The sequence below is a fragment of the Vulpes vulpes genome, chromosome 12 (genome assembly GCF_048418805.1).
Source record: "Vulpes vulpes isolate BD-2025 chromosome 12, VulVul3, whole genome shotgun sequence".
NCBI lineage: Eukaryota > Metazoa > Chordata > Mammalia > Carnivora > Canidae > Vulpes > Vulpes vulpes.
The window spans coordinates 34,686,210-34,701,094 of record NC_132791.1 but is presented as its reverse complement, the minus strand read 5'-3'; the positions used below and the strand labels follow the sequence as shown (position 1 = coordinate 34,701,094).

At 40.1% G+C, this 14,885-nt stretch overlaps 1 protein-coding gene across 2 annotated transcripts in view; it reads right to left on the bottom strand.

Annotated features, from left to right (window-relative positions):
• Positions 1–6,501: 6,501 nt before the first annotated feature.
• MLLT3 (MLLT3 super elongation complex subunit) overlaps positions 6,502–14,885 on the bottom strand; it is a 279,792-nt gene continuing 271,408 nt past the window's right edge. For both annotated transcript variants that reach the window (XM_026001464.2, XM_072728179.1), the window contains exon 11: positions 6,502–10,784. In XM_026001464.2, the coding sequence (XP_025857249.1) occupies positions 10,653–10,784 (132 nt within the window). In that variant the 3' untranslated portion in view covers positions 6,502–10,652. The remainder of the gene's footprint in view (positions 10,785–14,885) is intronic.

Here is a 14,885-nt window from a genome sequence, read left to right as displayed (position 1 = left end):
GGGCTCCCAGCAGGAGCCTGCTTCTCCCTCTGCCTGTGTCTCTGCCTCTTTCTCTGTGTCTCTTATGAATAAATAATTTTTTTTAAAAAAAATCCCAATATTCAAGGCTCTGTGCAGAACTGAATCTGGTACCTTTGGGAAAGGAGTAGCTGGTTAAAGCGCGTGAGGTATGATTCTCATGAAAGCAGACCACACAGCTCAGCATCTGGGAACCCCTGTGGGAGATGGTGGATCATGGAGCTGAGGTCACCGGGGTTCATCTTTATCCAACAAACCAGAGTGACAAGGAGCCGCTATATACCGACCTTGTGATGGACACTGTAAGGCTGGTTCCTTTGTCCCCTCGGCGCCCCAGACTGTTCCCTGTGCACTGGTTTCCAGCTCAACTGTTTATTCAGGGCGATCCTTGAAAAATGCTTGTGAAACTCAGATCAGATTAAGTTTGCCATCAACGATGGGAACGAGAAGGCTGAGAGCCCAGAAAGGCTGTTTGGTGTGCCTGCCAGTAAAGATTTCCATAGAGCTTCAAAGAAGTTCTAACCACATGATGACATTGTTGCTCCGGAGTAAGGAGCCTCTATACCAGCAGGATGGAAAGGAGATCCTGTCGCCACAGCTGCTACATTTTCACAAGCTCCTCAGGAGAGTGGTTGGCACATGGTAGGCGCTCAATAAATAGCTGTTGAATGACTGACTGAATTTCCACCACCGCAGCTAAAACCTTAAATAACCTTTTAAGGTAGCTCACTGTGAAGTTTTCTCCAGTTTCTGAGAAGACTCACCACCACAGTCATCATCACAATAGGACACCAGGAACAACTGGAACTAGTAGTAAAATTGCTTTGCTGTTTAATGTGGGGCAAAGAAGTTCTACTGAGATATTTAAGGAGGCGTTGCTTAAATCTCCAGCATCATGGGGATGTCAATACTGGCATCTCCCCATCAGTGACAGGCACAGTAATGGCCTCCCCAAGATAATGCCATCCCATTCCCTCAAACCCGTGAAAATATTACCCTAAATGGCAAAGGGGGGGGTATGATTAGGGTTAGTTAAGCATCTTGAGATGAGGAAACTATCCTGGATTATCTGGGTGGTTCAGAGGAAATCATGAGACCCATAAAAGATGGAAGAAGACAGAAGTTCAGGATTGGAGGGAGATTTTTGGAAGCCACACTGATGGCTTTAAAGGAGGAAGGGGCCATGAGCCAAGGAATGTGGACAGCCTTTGGAAACTAGAAAAGGTGAGGAAATTGATTTCCCCTCCAGAAACTCTAGAAGAAATGCAGTCCTCCCGACGCTGATTTTAGCGCAGTGAGGCCCATTGCAGACTCCTGACCTCTCGAACTCTAAGAGAAGAAATTTGTGTTGTTCTAAGTCACTAGTTTATGTTAATTTGTTACGGGAGTAATAGTAAGTTAACACATTGTATTTAAAGGAAAAAAATACAAGGACTAAGTGACTTCAGGAGCATTTCAACATAGGGTTGCATGGAGTACGTCACAGTGGGATGGCCATCAAAACTGTGGCACACTTTTAAAAGAGCACATGACTGAAATAATTGTCTCAAAGATATTTGCTGTAAATCACATCACAGGATAACAATGGCCACTTCTATAGGTTACATACTTGCTTTAGAATGATATAACACCTTTTTTTTTAAGGCCTACATGGTAATAGGTCAGAATGTCTGACTAGCCACGGTCACAAACCTTTGCTCACTCTGGGTGAAATGGCCAACATTTTCAAGAGATGGTCTCTCATCCAAATACCTCTTATTAAAATAGTAAGCCACAGTTGTGTAAAGATGATGATGATGATGATGATGATGATGATGATGATGCCATCTAACCACCACCTTCAGAAGATGTTATGAAGTCATTTTTGGAAGGGCATGCTGTCACCCTGTCCTTGTATGACCTAGGACATTCATGTTTGGCACCATTGTGTAGGATTGTAAGTTTGTAGCCATGCAAGGCTTGAACCTATAACTTGAGGTTCACCATTGTTATCACCAGCAACTGAATTCACCAGGTAGAAATGTGTTCAATTCTGTTTTATGTGACCTGACACTGAGGCCAGAAAGAGACCTGAAATCTATGTTTTAGAAGCTTCATTTCCTCCCCACAGGCTGAAAACAGCTTCAGGTAGCAGTTGGTTATGTAGCTGAGAGAACATGCATGTGAGGATGGCTGATAACCATGGCTGTGAGGGTAACAGGTGTGCTACAATAAGCTGACGATTAGGATAAAGACACTTGAGGCAGAATGGCAAACAGCACCAGGACAATCTCATGTGTTGGCAAAATTCTCCACCAAGAGAATAGAAGGTTCTCATCAGATTCCAACATCATGAGTCAAAATCACTCCCATGTACTGAGCTCTTTACTCTAGAGCAGGCATAGGGTACTAAGTGCTCTACAAACATCCAATCTGCATAAGAGCCTTAAAACAGAAGTACATTGTTCAGTCCATTTCACAGATGAGAAAACCAAGCTTTTGGAAAGGCCAATCTACAGGGCTAGGAGTGGCAGATCTGGAATTCAAAGTTAAGCTTTTCTGACTCAAGTATCTATGATTTTTATCACCATACTATATACATTACCTTTATTAGCAGATGAGGAGACATAGTTTTGGGTAAAGAGGCAGCAGAGAATGACATCAATGTAAGCCAAGAGATTTACTCATTCATTCAACATATTTTGAGTATTTGCTCTATTTGAGAAATTGTGCCCACTTGGATTGGAATCACTAAAATATCAAAGGATGTCAGGTAGCAGGACCTGGAGACAGAGTAGAGAGCAGCAGAATTCCAGAACATGCTCCCTCAGTGAGAGAATCTGCCCATTGAGCAGCTCCAGCAATGGGCTGTTCCACAGGGAACAACAGCAGGCAGAGTAACCCAGCAGGTGACCAGGAAGAGGTTGCATCTCCAGCACAGGTGTCTGTTATCTTGTGCAGAAAAACCACCTCAACATCCAGCAGGCTCTGGGAACAGGAAGAGGGACCTAATCCAAGGAATGGGTCCTCCCTGCACATGTTGTAGAAAGGACTGTTGGCTTACATGGGTAAGTGGTGGGGATGTGAGGTATGGCCCAGGGACCCCTTCAACTACCAACGTTCCTGAACAACACTGAAAATGCCCTTTACTGACTAGACCCTAGGGGCCTGCCTTGGGAGAGAGAGAGAGAAAAACTCTCCTATTACCATAAAGAGCCCTACCCAACATCCTTTAACATCATCACGACATACCTAAGGGATAAAGAGATGGAAGGGTGGATTTTCAGTTTGGCATGTTCCAAAGTGTGTCCTTTAAAAACAGGGTGACTGCTATATCCTGGTTTGCCAAAGACAGCTTTGGTTCGCTCATGCTGTCCTGGGATAATTAAGTGTTCCATTTCATTCTCAAAAATGTTCCAGTTTGGACAATAAGCTAAATGGTCACCTAACTCAGAAAACCACTTCTGTGGCTATGAGTAGCTGTGTTGTCCTTCTCTGAACCTATAACCTCCCTATGTTGTAAACTTCAAAGAATGAAATGTAGTATAAAAACTATGTTGATCAAGGAACTTAAAAGGAAAATATCTGTTACCTTCTGTAACTACTGTTGTGTTACATACAACTTGGGAAATACTGTATTAAATAATTAAACAAGTTTGGTTGTTGTCAAAACATATGGCTTCCCCAGAGATTGAATACAGTAGAATGTCATGAATATACGGTGGAGGGTCGTTTTTTACAAATGGGCAGTTTTTCCAAACTTAAGACATTTCATGAAAAAAAGGTTTTAAGAGGCCAATGTTTACAAAATTCTTCACGTTTCTTCAACAAATAGGAGCGCTTAGTGTGTCCAGGAACTGTTCTAGGTCTTGGAGAGTCATCAGTGAACAAGAAAAGTCCTTGTCCTCATGGGGTTTACATTCGAGTGGAGGAGACAGGTAATCTGTAAACAAATACTGTAATTCTGGATTTAGGTCATTGGAAACCAATGATCTATCACCCGAGTGATTGAGAGTCAAAACCAAACATCTGCCAATTCTGAGTATTCATGAAGCAACCTGTCTTCAGACATGAGTTAGCATTTGACAGACATGAATCATTGCTATCAATGGGTACTATGTTTTCTTCGTAGAAGCAAGTCTCTTCCCACTCTTGAACTGAGTAACTTTTATCAGTCTTGTTAACATAAATGTGCCTTCGGGCGAGTCCATCTTTTGTTAGCTTCTGTTCAGGGCCTATAGTCATAATATATACCTTTACTATTCTTTTCTGTCCTAACTAGACCGAATTGTTCTTTAAAATAGCATCACTTTCAAAGGAGATTTTTATAATTGCCTAGTATCCAGGGAAAAAATTAGAACAAATGGCAAGTTATTCCATTCTGTGCCACACATACCACCCCCTAGGGCTGGGATGAGGGACAAGGGGGTGCTTTAAAAAAAAAAAAAACATGCGCATGCACACAAAAAAACCTCCTACCCTTTGATTGATTCTGTGCAGAATAGAGACTCATATTTAAATGAATAAGCCAAGTTAAAACTTTCCCTCCTGGAACAAAGCAAAAGGAAAGCCTCTTTATGTTGCAGGGGCTATAGATGCCACGGGCTGAGCCTGTCCCAAAGCTTCCCTCCACTGCTCAAAAACTAAGCCATCTTGCTGCATTTAGCACTTCTCACCAGACCACCCACCCAGACGCGGATACACAAACCACATGTGTGAGGAATGCTGTTCGGCTAGGAAATCAGTATCACTATTTCAACCTTATTACTTGCACAGACGGCCCTTTTAGTGCAACTCATTTGTTTTATCTTTTCAATAGCTTTGATTATTTTCTTTTAATGGCCTGGATTTATCCTTTTCTACCCTTTTGAAACTTCAGAACTCTGTGGTGCGGGCTGCATGTGGTGGAAGACATGATTACGAGGGGAAAATGAGCAAACAGCTTTGCCTTTACTCCCCCCACGCCTCCCCATTCCTTGGGGCCATCTATTCTGTGCAGATTGCCCAGTGCCCTGAGTGATTATAAAAGTGGACTCAGCAGCCTTGCCATTCAGGTGGTAGGCTACTTCTGTTGTTACTTAACAGTTATAGGGCCCAGTTATAATTACTGAAATGTCTTTTAGTCTGTGCCATGTGTTTCTCTCTCTAGCCCTTGGGAACCATATTGGTTGCCCTCTTTTAATTAAGGGGAAATGAAGACCAAGGCTAAACTGACAGCCCAGGGCAAGTTAACAACCTCTGGAAAAGACTGGAAATGGCACTACAAAAGGGGACCACATAAACAGGAAGGTGTGGATACTGTTACCTGGCGGAAAAAAGCAGAAGCCCTGGAATGTGCTCAGGATTTTCTATTTGGGTGGTATCTGGGCAAGGAAACCCATAAAATACCCTTTAGTTGCTCTGCTAATCAGAATAAACAAGTCCATTAATTTTGGACACTATGTCCCTGGATTCCCAAGCAGACAGGTCTGGGTGTCAGGCCTTGGTTGAGCCGCCATCTCTCTCTTGGACCCCTTGCCCATCCAAGTGGGAACGCCATCCACTAGTGAGAGCTAGTGGAACAGATGTACTGGGGCAAATGGGCAAACCCACCCAGTATACCTTGTGAGAGCACTTGGAGATGGCATCTTGACTTTCTTTAGCACGCCCAAGCTGCCCAGCTTGACTTCCTCCTCACTGGAGAAAATGCAAGACCATTATTGGAAAGTAAACAAATGGGTTATCTAGGTTCAAACAAGGTAAGAGATTCGTCCAATTCGAGCATGGTCATTAGAAAGCTCAGCTGCCAGCCAAGCCCATCTGGGACTGATGCTTCCACACCTAAAATCAGCTCCTAGTTGATAGCATACAAGGCAGCCCACTGTAATCTCAATGGTTTGTCAGCCTGAAGATAAGGTGACTTTCTCAAATTTGCTGTTAAGTCTCTTTACTATGAACTAGAGCATTATATCCAATTCCTGGGTTATTTGCCAAACTTAAAGTATTCTATTCTCTTTGAAGTAGAGCTTCTCCTTCCCGTCTAATCAAGGTAGCACTTCTTGCTGCTCAAGTAAATGCAGAGCCTTTGATGGACTTTGTCTAGTGATAGCACGTTGTTTAATTTATGTACCAAACCTTCCAGAGAAATACGGGGAGAGAGGAAAAATGCCATGTACAAGCAACCTGGTTTATTCCAAGACTGTGCCCCACCATTTCTTACCCTGTCTCTGCAGAGCTTAAAAAAAAAAAAATGACTGTTTTTAGGAATACAGAAAATGGTACTAGACCCTGGGGACTCAAAGATGAATGGGGGGCTGGACCGTGCCCTTGCTGGTTCTTATCTCTCCATTCATTCTTCTGCAGGACCAGCATCACTTCTTGAGAAAGGCCCAAGAGCTCATTTTCCCCTGTATGTAAAGCGAAAACCAGACTCTGCTCAAATGACTCTTACCAATCAGTAAGACTATACATTGTAAAGAAAATGGAGCCACAGCAGATTAGATATGAATTTAAGTAAAACACCTATTTCTGTCAATCTGTACTTATATTTCAACATGGGTTTTAGAGATGGGAAATACATCTTACGAATGCCTTGTAGTTCACATAATAGCATCTACACACACATACATAGTGTATCTTTCAACATAACTACACATACACACTCCATTAAAAAAGATACTGACAGATTTAGAAAACGTATTGGCCTTGCACTGTTAATCTCAAGAATACATTTTTGCTTAATTTATTTTTGCACTGCACAGTAGCTCTGGCCACCGTGAAGGATCTGTCAGCATTTCCATCATAACTCTATTTGCAGATACTGGAGTACAAGTGCCAAAATACATATTTACAGTTTACAGACAGCGGTGGCTTTGTCTTCCTTTTAAATTGACTTCTTCGATGCATCTTTACAAGGAATATCCAGGGATGGCAGTGCCTACATGATCAAAAGCATCATATAACACAAAAGGGGTCAAAGATATAGACTTCCAGCCCAAGCTTAAACTAAACCATGGGAAGTGACTCCTCAACATTCACTGCAGCTGGAGTTGTATCTACATCAGAGTCCCAAGTTTAGAGCCACAGTCTGAAGCAACATTAGAATATGAGCATGTGCTTGTGTACGGTACATAGCGTTGGAACACAAAATGCTAAAGGTGGGACGCAATGCACATATAGCAAACTACTCCAGAGCCGATCACTTTCCAAGTGAGAAAAATCGAACACAAGCCACCACACACGAACGCTGACCATTCCAACACTGGACCTCCAACTTGGTTACCTGGGTAGAGTTAAAACATTTAAGAGCAAAGTGTATTGTAAACAAATATGTTAACTTATTAACATGTGTGGGACTTGAAACGAACAGTATGTGGGATGTTATGCAGGCCCAAACTGTTTCTCAAAGGTTAGCTTGGTTTGTACAAGGTAACAGCAGAAACATTTTTTGGTGGGAGAAACATTTTAGGGAAAGAAAACCAATTATATTGGTTCTTTCCACAAAAGGAGGGTGAATAATTATTCAGATCAGAGAGATGTGCTTAGCAATTTCAAAACGTTTAGAACACTCAGGATTTTTTCTTTTAGAGTTTTTGTACTGTGGTCTTGGGTTTTTATCCTTTTCCCTACTTTCACACAATATGCAAACCGATATGGACACGCTTATTTGTCTACAAAAAGGTATAGGGAGAGGTAGACAGTCTTGTTGCTAACATAACTGCTCTATGCTAACTCACATGGAAGCATCCCCTCTCATACGTAATGCTGCTGCAAAACCAGACGCAAGCCCATTTATAAGAGGGGGAAGTTCTATACGTATCTTTCCCCCCTCAAAGTACTGGAGGAAAATTTAAAGGAAGTTTCTCCTACTCTGGCTGGCTCAAACCATATTCACTCCCACCCAATAATTTTATTTGAAACCTATCTATCTAAGGAATTGAACCCTGCCATTTCCCCTTTGTGCTTAAAAAAACCAAAGCCACTGTCAGGATGCACATGTGCCAAATATATTTTCTAGTAGGTTTCAGCAGTGTTTATAAACACAGCAGAACTGAGTGGGAATGGTACTTGAAGAGAGTATAACTAAATTGAAAAGGGGATTTATTATTTCTGCATTTAAAGATTCAATGAGAGTGAGAATACAACATGCAAAAAATCAACAATGTGACTCTCACTCTATTGAAATTTTGTGGAAAACTCATTTTGCTGCCTCCATGAGGATTAGTGGATGGGTAAGTTTTCTTGAGTTTCGTTATTAATTTACAAACTTCCATTTTGACGATATTCTGAAGACATCTGCTTTATTGCCTAAATTTGAGGTCTAAAGTTTATTACTGCAATAGCTTCCCTTCTCACTGTCCTTTTTTGTTTGGTTGCTTATATTTTACCTAGTTTCCTGGTAAAAGTGGTCAGAAGAACAAGAAAAACCTTCACACTGTCAAATCATTTTGCCACACAACTTAGTTACAAAAATAAAAATGGCCCCAACTACATATATACATTTCTAGTTACACTACACAGATATTTTAGTTAAACCACATCCATTTCTGGCTTAATTAGAATATGTGGATTAGCAGTTAGAAATGTTTAAAGATTTCTAAATTTTGCAAACAATTCATGTAAGCATCGCCCTCCCCTTTCATCTGCGAAGTTAAAAACAAAACCAAACACAACTAAAACCACGCCTAAAACCACACACATCAGTCACCTAATGTCCAAAATGACTCCAAAAGTTTCTCTGGAGTTAAACATTGAGAAGGGGACACACAACAAATGCTTCAAGGACTGTTCATGCCAACCATCAAGAATAGTAATGTTACCGAAAAAGTCCACTTGTCCTTGGGGAGGACACTTCAGAAGTAATTTACAAGGAGCATGGCTGTATTATAATTTTTTAAAGGAAAAAATAGTGTCTTTGGATAGAAAGAAACAATGTAAAAAAAAATCCCCTTTTTAAAATGCAGAAATAACTTCATTATCAATCTGCATTTACATTACTGCCCAAAAGAATGGGTCTGGAAAGACCATTTTCTGTACAGACACTAGTTAATCTCTGTATGAAAAGACAGCATCTGGCATGGGAATAAACAAGGGAGAGCCTAGAGACTGGTCTATTCGCACACATAGAAGCTTTCTTAAGGCTGATCCAGTGAATGAACCTTTGGATCCAGAAGTATTTCTTCATTTCCCTTCTTTTCGGTTGAGTTCCTAGCAAAAACTTGGAAGATGAGCTGTTCTCACTTGGCACATCTCCATTTATGGAGAGGATGGAATAATGACACCAAAAGGACTTTGGGTTTTTTTTTTTTTCTTTTAAAAATAATTTGCTTTCTTTTGCATGCCACAGGACAGATTTCTAGTTTTAAAACAGGGTACATCAAGAACAAAAATAGCCCCCCTCCCAACCATCTTCATTTTTACCAATACAAGAAATCCTTCTGGAAACATAAGCAAGTGACTAAACAGGATCGAACCACTGAATCTACAAATTAATACATGATCTCTTATGGCAGAATAACCAAGAATTTTCCCCCAAAGAAAGATTTTAATTTTCCAAATATAAAAGAGTCTAAGAGGATCATACGTGAACAAAAATCTCTTATTCCAGGTTTTATGGTAAAGATGGATATAACACACTGGCAGCTGAAAAAACCTGAAACCCTTACTAATAAATAGATCCAAATTAAGAATTTCTACAACATTTCTTTAGAAAACAGAACCAGAATTTTTTTTTTTTAAACGATGATCCTGTGGAATGCCTTTACTTCCGTATTTACCTAATATTAGAACAGTAAAACAGACACAAGGATGTTGATGACAGCTCAACAATGCTGGATGCAGGACGTTTACAGGTACACTTGTTTCAAAGTCCTACAGGTTTATTGACTAAGGCTAGACAACAATTCATATGATCCTATTTGGTGCATTTTTCTACCATGGTCCAAGATCATTATATGGATACAGCCAAGGGCTGGGCCCCAACTTTCAGGAGAAAGACCACAAAGAAGAAAAATCAGGGTGACAATTTGGTCCCCCCCAGTTGATAATATTTGTGTCCTGGAACTGGAAAAACAAAAGGTGGCAAATACAGACTGCAATGAGTAAAAGGACCTGGAAAAGTTAGTGGAGAGTGGCACGGTATACGAGTAAGGTCACTGGGCTTGGGATGGCAAGGGCGCTGCATTGAAAGAGCATCCGTGGGACCAAGTACTTATAATGTCTTGTGGTGTCATTCCCTCAACGACTTTAGAATATCTGTATGCGATAATAAATAGATCAGTTATGTAATAAGGCAGTGTGTTGAATATGCATTCGTCCTGTGGAATGAACCACCACAGAGAAAGATACATGATACCATACACATTCTTTAAGTTTTCTTGTGTTGTGTTTGATTTGTTTGTTTTCAAGGCTATCCAGGCTAACTCTTCCCGGGGATTTCCTTGGAGAGAAGAGTGGTCCGCTGAGGCTGGTTTGCTTAACCTCTCCTTTATCAAGAGATGATGACTGGCTTTAAAGAAAAATAAAGCTGAAGGTTGTTTGATTTTTATTTTTCCCTTTTGGTTGCATCATTCTGAGTGTTTCCATATAAACAAACCAAAAAAAAAAAAAATCACAACCAAAAAAAAAAAAAAAAAAACCAAAAACAACAGTTTTTGATGCATCCAGTTGTTGTATCCTCAGGATGTTCCAGATGTTTCCAGGTAACTCTGTAGTTTACGGACTGTGGTTTTGTCCAGCGAGCAAAGGTCAAAATCAAATGTTGTGTTTGTGATATGAAAGTGTCCAGTTTCTTCTATAAGGTTCACGATCTAGGGGAGTAAAGAAGAGAAAGAATGGGCAATAAGCAATGGATATCACAAGGCAGAGAGAGAGACAGAGAGGTGGAGGGGATCAAATATAGAACCAAGAGACTAATATTCTCCTTTATAGCAAGAGGGTCTTATGCTATTGATGGCACCGAACTATCCCTTAGCCAATTTAGTAAGCCAAAGGAATATTATCCTTTTGAAATTCTCAACAAGAACAGATTACCTATTCTCTTCATTCACATCCTTTAGATGGATTTCTCCTTTCAAGTCATGTTTTACTATAAGGTAAAACCCCCACTGGTGGTTATGAAGATACACTTTCAAGACTCTTTTAAAAATTAGTTACTGATTCAATGGATAATGACTATACTTACTAGATGTAAGAAAATTCCATCCTAGAAATAACAAGACTCCTTATAAAATAAAGTATACCCACACATATAATAATGATCATTTTTCTTTCTGATTATGTTATTGAAAACTCAAAGTACAAAGCCCAAAAAGGGAAGAAGAGAAACCATCTATAATCCTACCCGCTGAAGACCATGGGTGGTAACTGGAAGGGGGCTGGAAGTGTTTTGTTGCTTGATTTGGGTGCTGGTTATAAAAGATGCATTCACTTTGTTAAAATTCACCTAGCTGTACACTTTGTTATACCACAACAAAATGAATAAAAACATCTATTTATTACTTACAGTCATGTTCAGTTTATTCCCTTGGATATTTGAGGTTAATAAGTATTATCTACAAAAAGAAAAAACCTTTGTCTCTTCGTGTGGGATAGTCTTCCTTCATTTCTTACTGTGTGGGCTCCAACTGTCAGATATAAGATAAAAATTGTGGCAGAGGTACTCATCTTGCCTTGGCTTTCAAGAAGATACATCTAAGGTTCCAATTTTAAGAATGTTGTTGGTTCCTGGTTTGAGAAAATCTTGTATCGTGTTACATGTCTTGCCATTCTTATTTTACTAATAATTTTATCAGAAATGGACACTGTGCTGAGGTAGCATGGACTTCAGGTAAGTATGTTGTGGGTAAACTGGGATGGGGGTTAATTTTAGCAAGCTTTGTGGGGGAGAGAAAAAAATAGCATCAGGATGAAAGAAAAAATATTTGCACTGAGAAAAGTGGCAAACTTTTCTACTTATTTTTAGTTGTCTCTTTAACCGCCCTCCTATCACTTGCTTCTTATTTTCTTTAGTTCAATAACCTCAAAAAAGAGAACAATTTTAATTATTTAGGCTATTTATTCAATGGAGTTTTAGATGACCTAATTACAGGTGGAAAATAGCAGAAAGGAAACTTTTGACCCTCTCTTCTTAGGATTCGTTTTCTTTAAGAAATAGTAAATTTGTGAACTATTCCCTATGGGTCAGTGGGTCTCAAAAGAAAATGTGCTCCCCATTCCTGGCATATTTGACTTCCACAGAAGCATAAAAGACATGCTGAACCCCAATCCAATTAATCGCCTGACTCCAGACTGAGCTGTTACTGCCTTACTCAATGTCTGGAACTCTTCTTTATAAATATAACTATGGGTTTCATAATAAAACACGTACTCTTACTATGAAATCATGACAGATACAGCAAACTGCCTACTGACTATACTTTTTTTTTTTTTAATACTAATAGAAGCTTGATTTTTCTGGAAGTAACCACAAGCCCAGCTAAAACACTTGCCTCCCAAGATGCACTTGCAACATACAGCAGATACTGCTACTTAAAATTTGTCAAAAATCACTGGGATTTCAGGACAATTTTTGAAAAGAATATAGACCATGAGTATGTGTCTTCTGGCCTCTGTCCCCTGTTCCTGTCTGGAATAAAGATGGAAGCCTATCTTCCCCTTGAGAGGATGAATACAAGATGGGAAGGCTGGCACAGCAGGACAGTAAGGAGTCTATGTCCTCACTGACCTCTTTCTTACTTTAAAGCACTGGACCCAGGGTTCTAGCGCTAGATCACGCATCAAGAGAATCCTAGAAAGGGTGTTCCCAGGTATGGTTAAAGTACTACATTCACATAAGAACTTGTTGAACTTTGAGCTTTGGATAAGTCACAGACACACATCCACATACATGCAGAGATACACACAGCCACGTCCAGGCACGAACTTGTCAAGGCAATCAAATACTTAATTCAGTTGATGCTAAATACATACTAACCATACTTTCCAGCGTAAATTATCTATTTTTGTGATACTGAAATACTATAGTAGAGCATTTCATTCAATTCTGTATACCTATAAAAATACTATAGGGCTAGTGAAAATGTGTAATCTTCAGGACAGAGAAAAAAATAGGCTTTGAATGTACACAATGAAGGCAAAAAACAATTATCCTAGAGTGTGACCTCTCTCTCCAACTAACTGGCCAATAGGTAAGTTGCCCAAGCATTCAGAACAGAGTCCCGAATCTCGTGTATCACTTCCGACTCTGCTCACTATCTGAATGGCAATGTACAAAACAGTATAACCTGAGCCCCTGTTTCTTTTTCATCTCCTAAATGGGGATAACTCCACCTGTTCTACCTATTACATAGGTTATGCAGAGGATCAAATAAGATAATAATAGGATAAATAAAGCTTCTTTATAAACTAAATTGCTACAGAGATCAGGGCAACATGATTATGATCAACATACAAATATAACTTCTCCTTAATGATCTGGGAGGTAACTGTACAACACATGAACTATCAAACCCAGTGCTTTCTCCGCCTCCCCTCATTGACTATTAGCCATTTCATTAGCACTAAAACAAATGAAGCAGGGAAAATGCCAGAAGCTAAAATTCAGAAAAGGCCTACTTGAATTAAAAAAAAAAAATAATTACAATAAAAGTTGCGGGGGTAAAGGGAGAATAGAAGATGAAGATGAGTAGTGACATCATAATGTAGGGGCAAAGTAGAGTCCTATATTTTCCCTTTGAAATGGTAACTCACTCCTTTAGGAAGATAGCTTTCTGTGACTCAGTATAGCTGCTAATTACCAATAAGAAAGCACCAATAAAAATACCTTCTAGAAAAAGCCACTTGATTTGAAAGCAAATAAACCCACTTGCCTGCTAGGAAACTGGGTATCTCATAGGCTGTGGACTGTCTCATAGATTTCCAGTGCTTGGATGACAGGCCTTCCTACCTCTTCCACAAGCAACAACCCCACCCTCACCTGCAGCCATAAACACACAAAGAAATGGAGGGGATCTGATCAATCTCACTCAATGAGCCTGTAAGAGCTTGTAAGAATACATCAAGTAGATGCTGAGATGACCTTAAGGTAGTAGTGGTCATAGTGGCACAGTCAAGGCGTTAGGGACGATTTGCCAAAGGGAATGGCATTAATGACTTGAATTATTAGAGCATGTACCCACATCCTCAATTAAGCAAAGACTTCATAAAGAAAAATAAATGTGGGTTCCCTTCCAGGAATCCTGATAGTTAGAACATCAGAAGCATAGCATTAACATGCTTATTCCAATGACACAAGCCACAAAGCCTAAAAACATCCCACTGGTCCCTGAAGGATGCCTCTCTGCCTCACTACAGGAATCACCTTGTACTGCTGTTGTGGTGTGGCTCTACCTTGCTGGTGTCACCCTGCATCATCCTGCGATAATGAATATCTCCCCAAAATAAGAATGATGAAAGACAGAGTGATTGTAGATAAGAAGGTAAGAGCACATGACGTGGATGCTTAGTGGAGAAGTAAGAGTATCTCAACTACTTGACTCATTCTTCCAATCCTGGTCATGGTGAAAACATTTGTGATGGATTATTTCCTGCCACATTAGCCTTTTAGGGGGTACGATGCAGGCTGTTTTTTGTTTTTGTTTTATCATTTTTTTTTTAATTGGAGTTCAATTTGCCAACATATAGACTATCACCCACCGCTCATCCCATCAAGTGACCCCCTCAGTGCCCGTCACCCAGTCACCCCAACCCCCCGCCCACCTCCCTTTCCACTACCCCTTGTTTGTTTCCCAGAGTTAGAGGAGTCTCTCATGTTCTGTTGTTTTTGTTTTTAACAGGGTAAGGTCTACTTGTTAAATCTGTTGCTCTTTCCCCCAACCCTAGTTTTTAATCATAAAAACAGATGCATTATT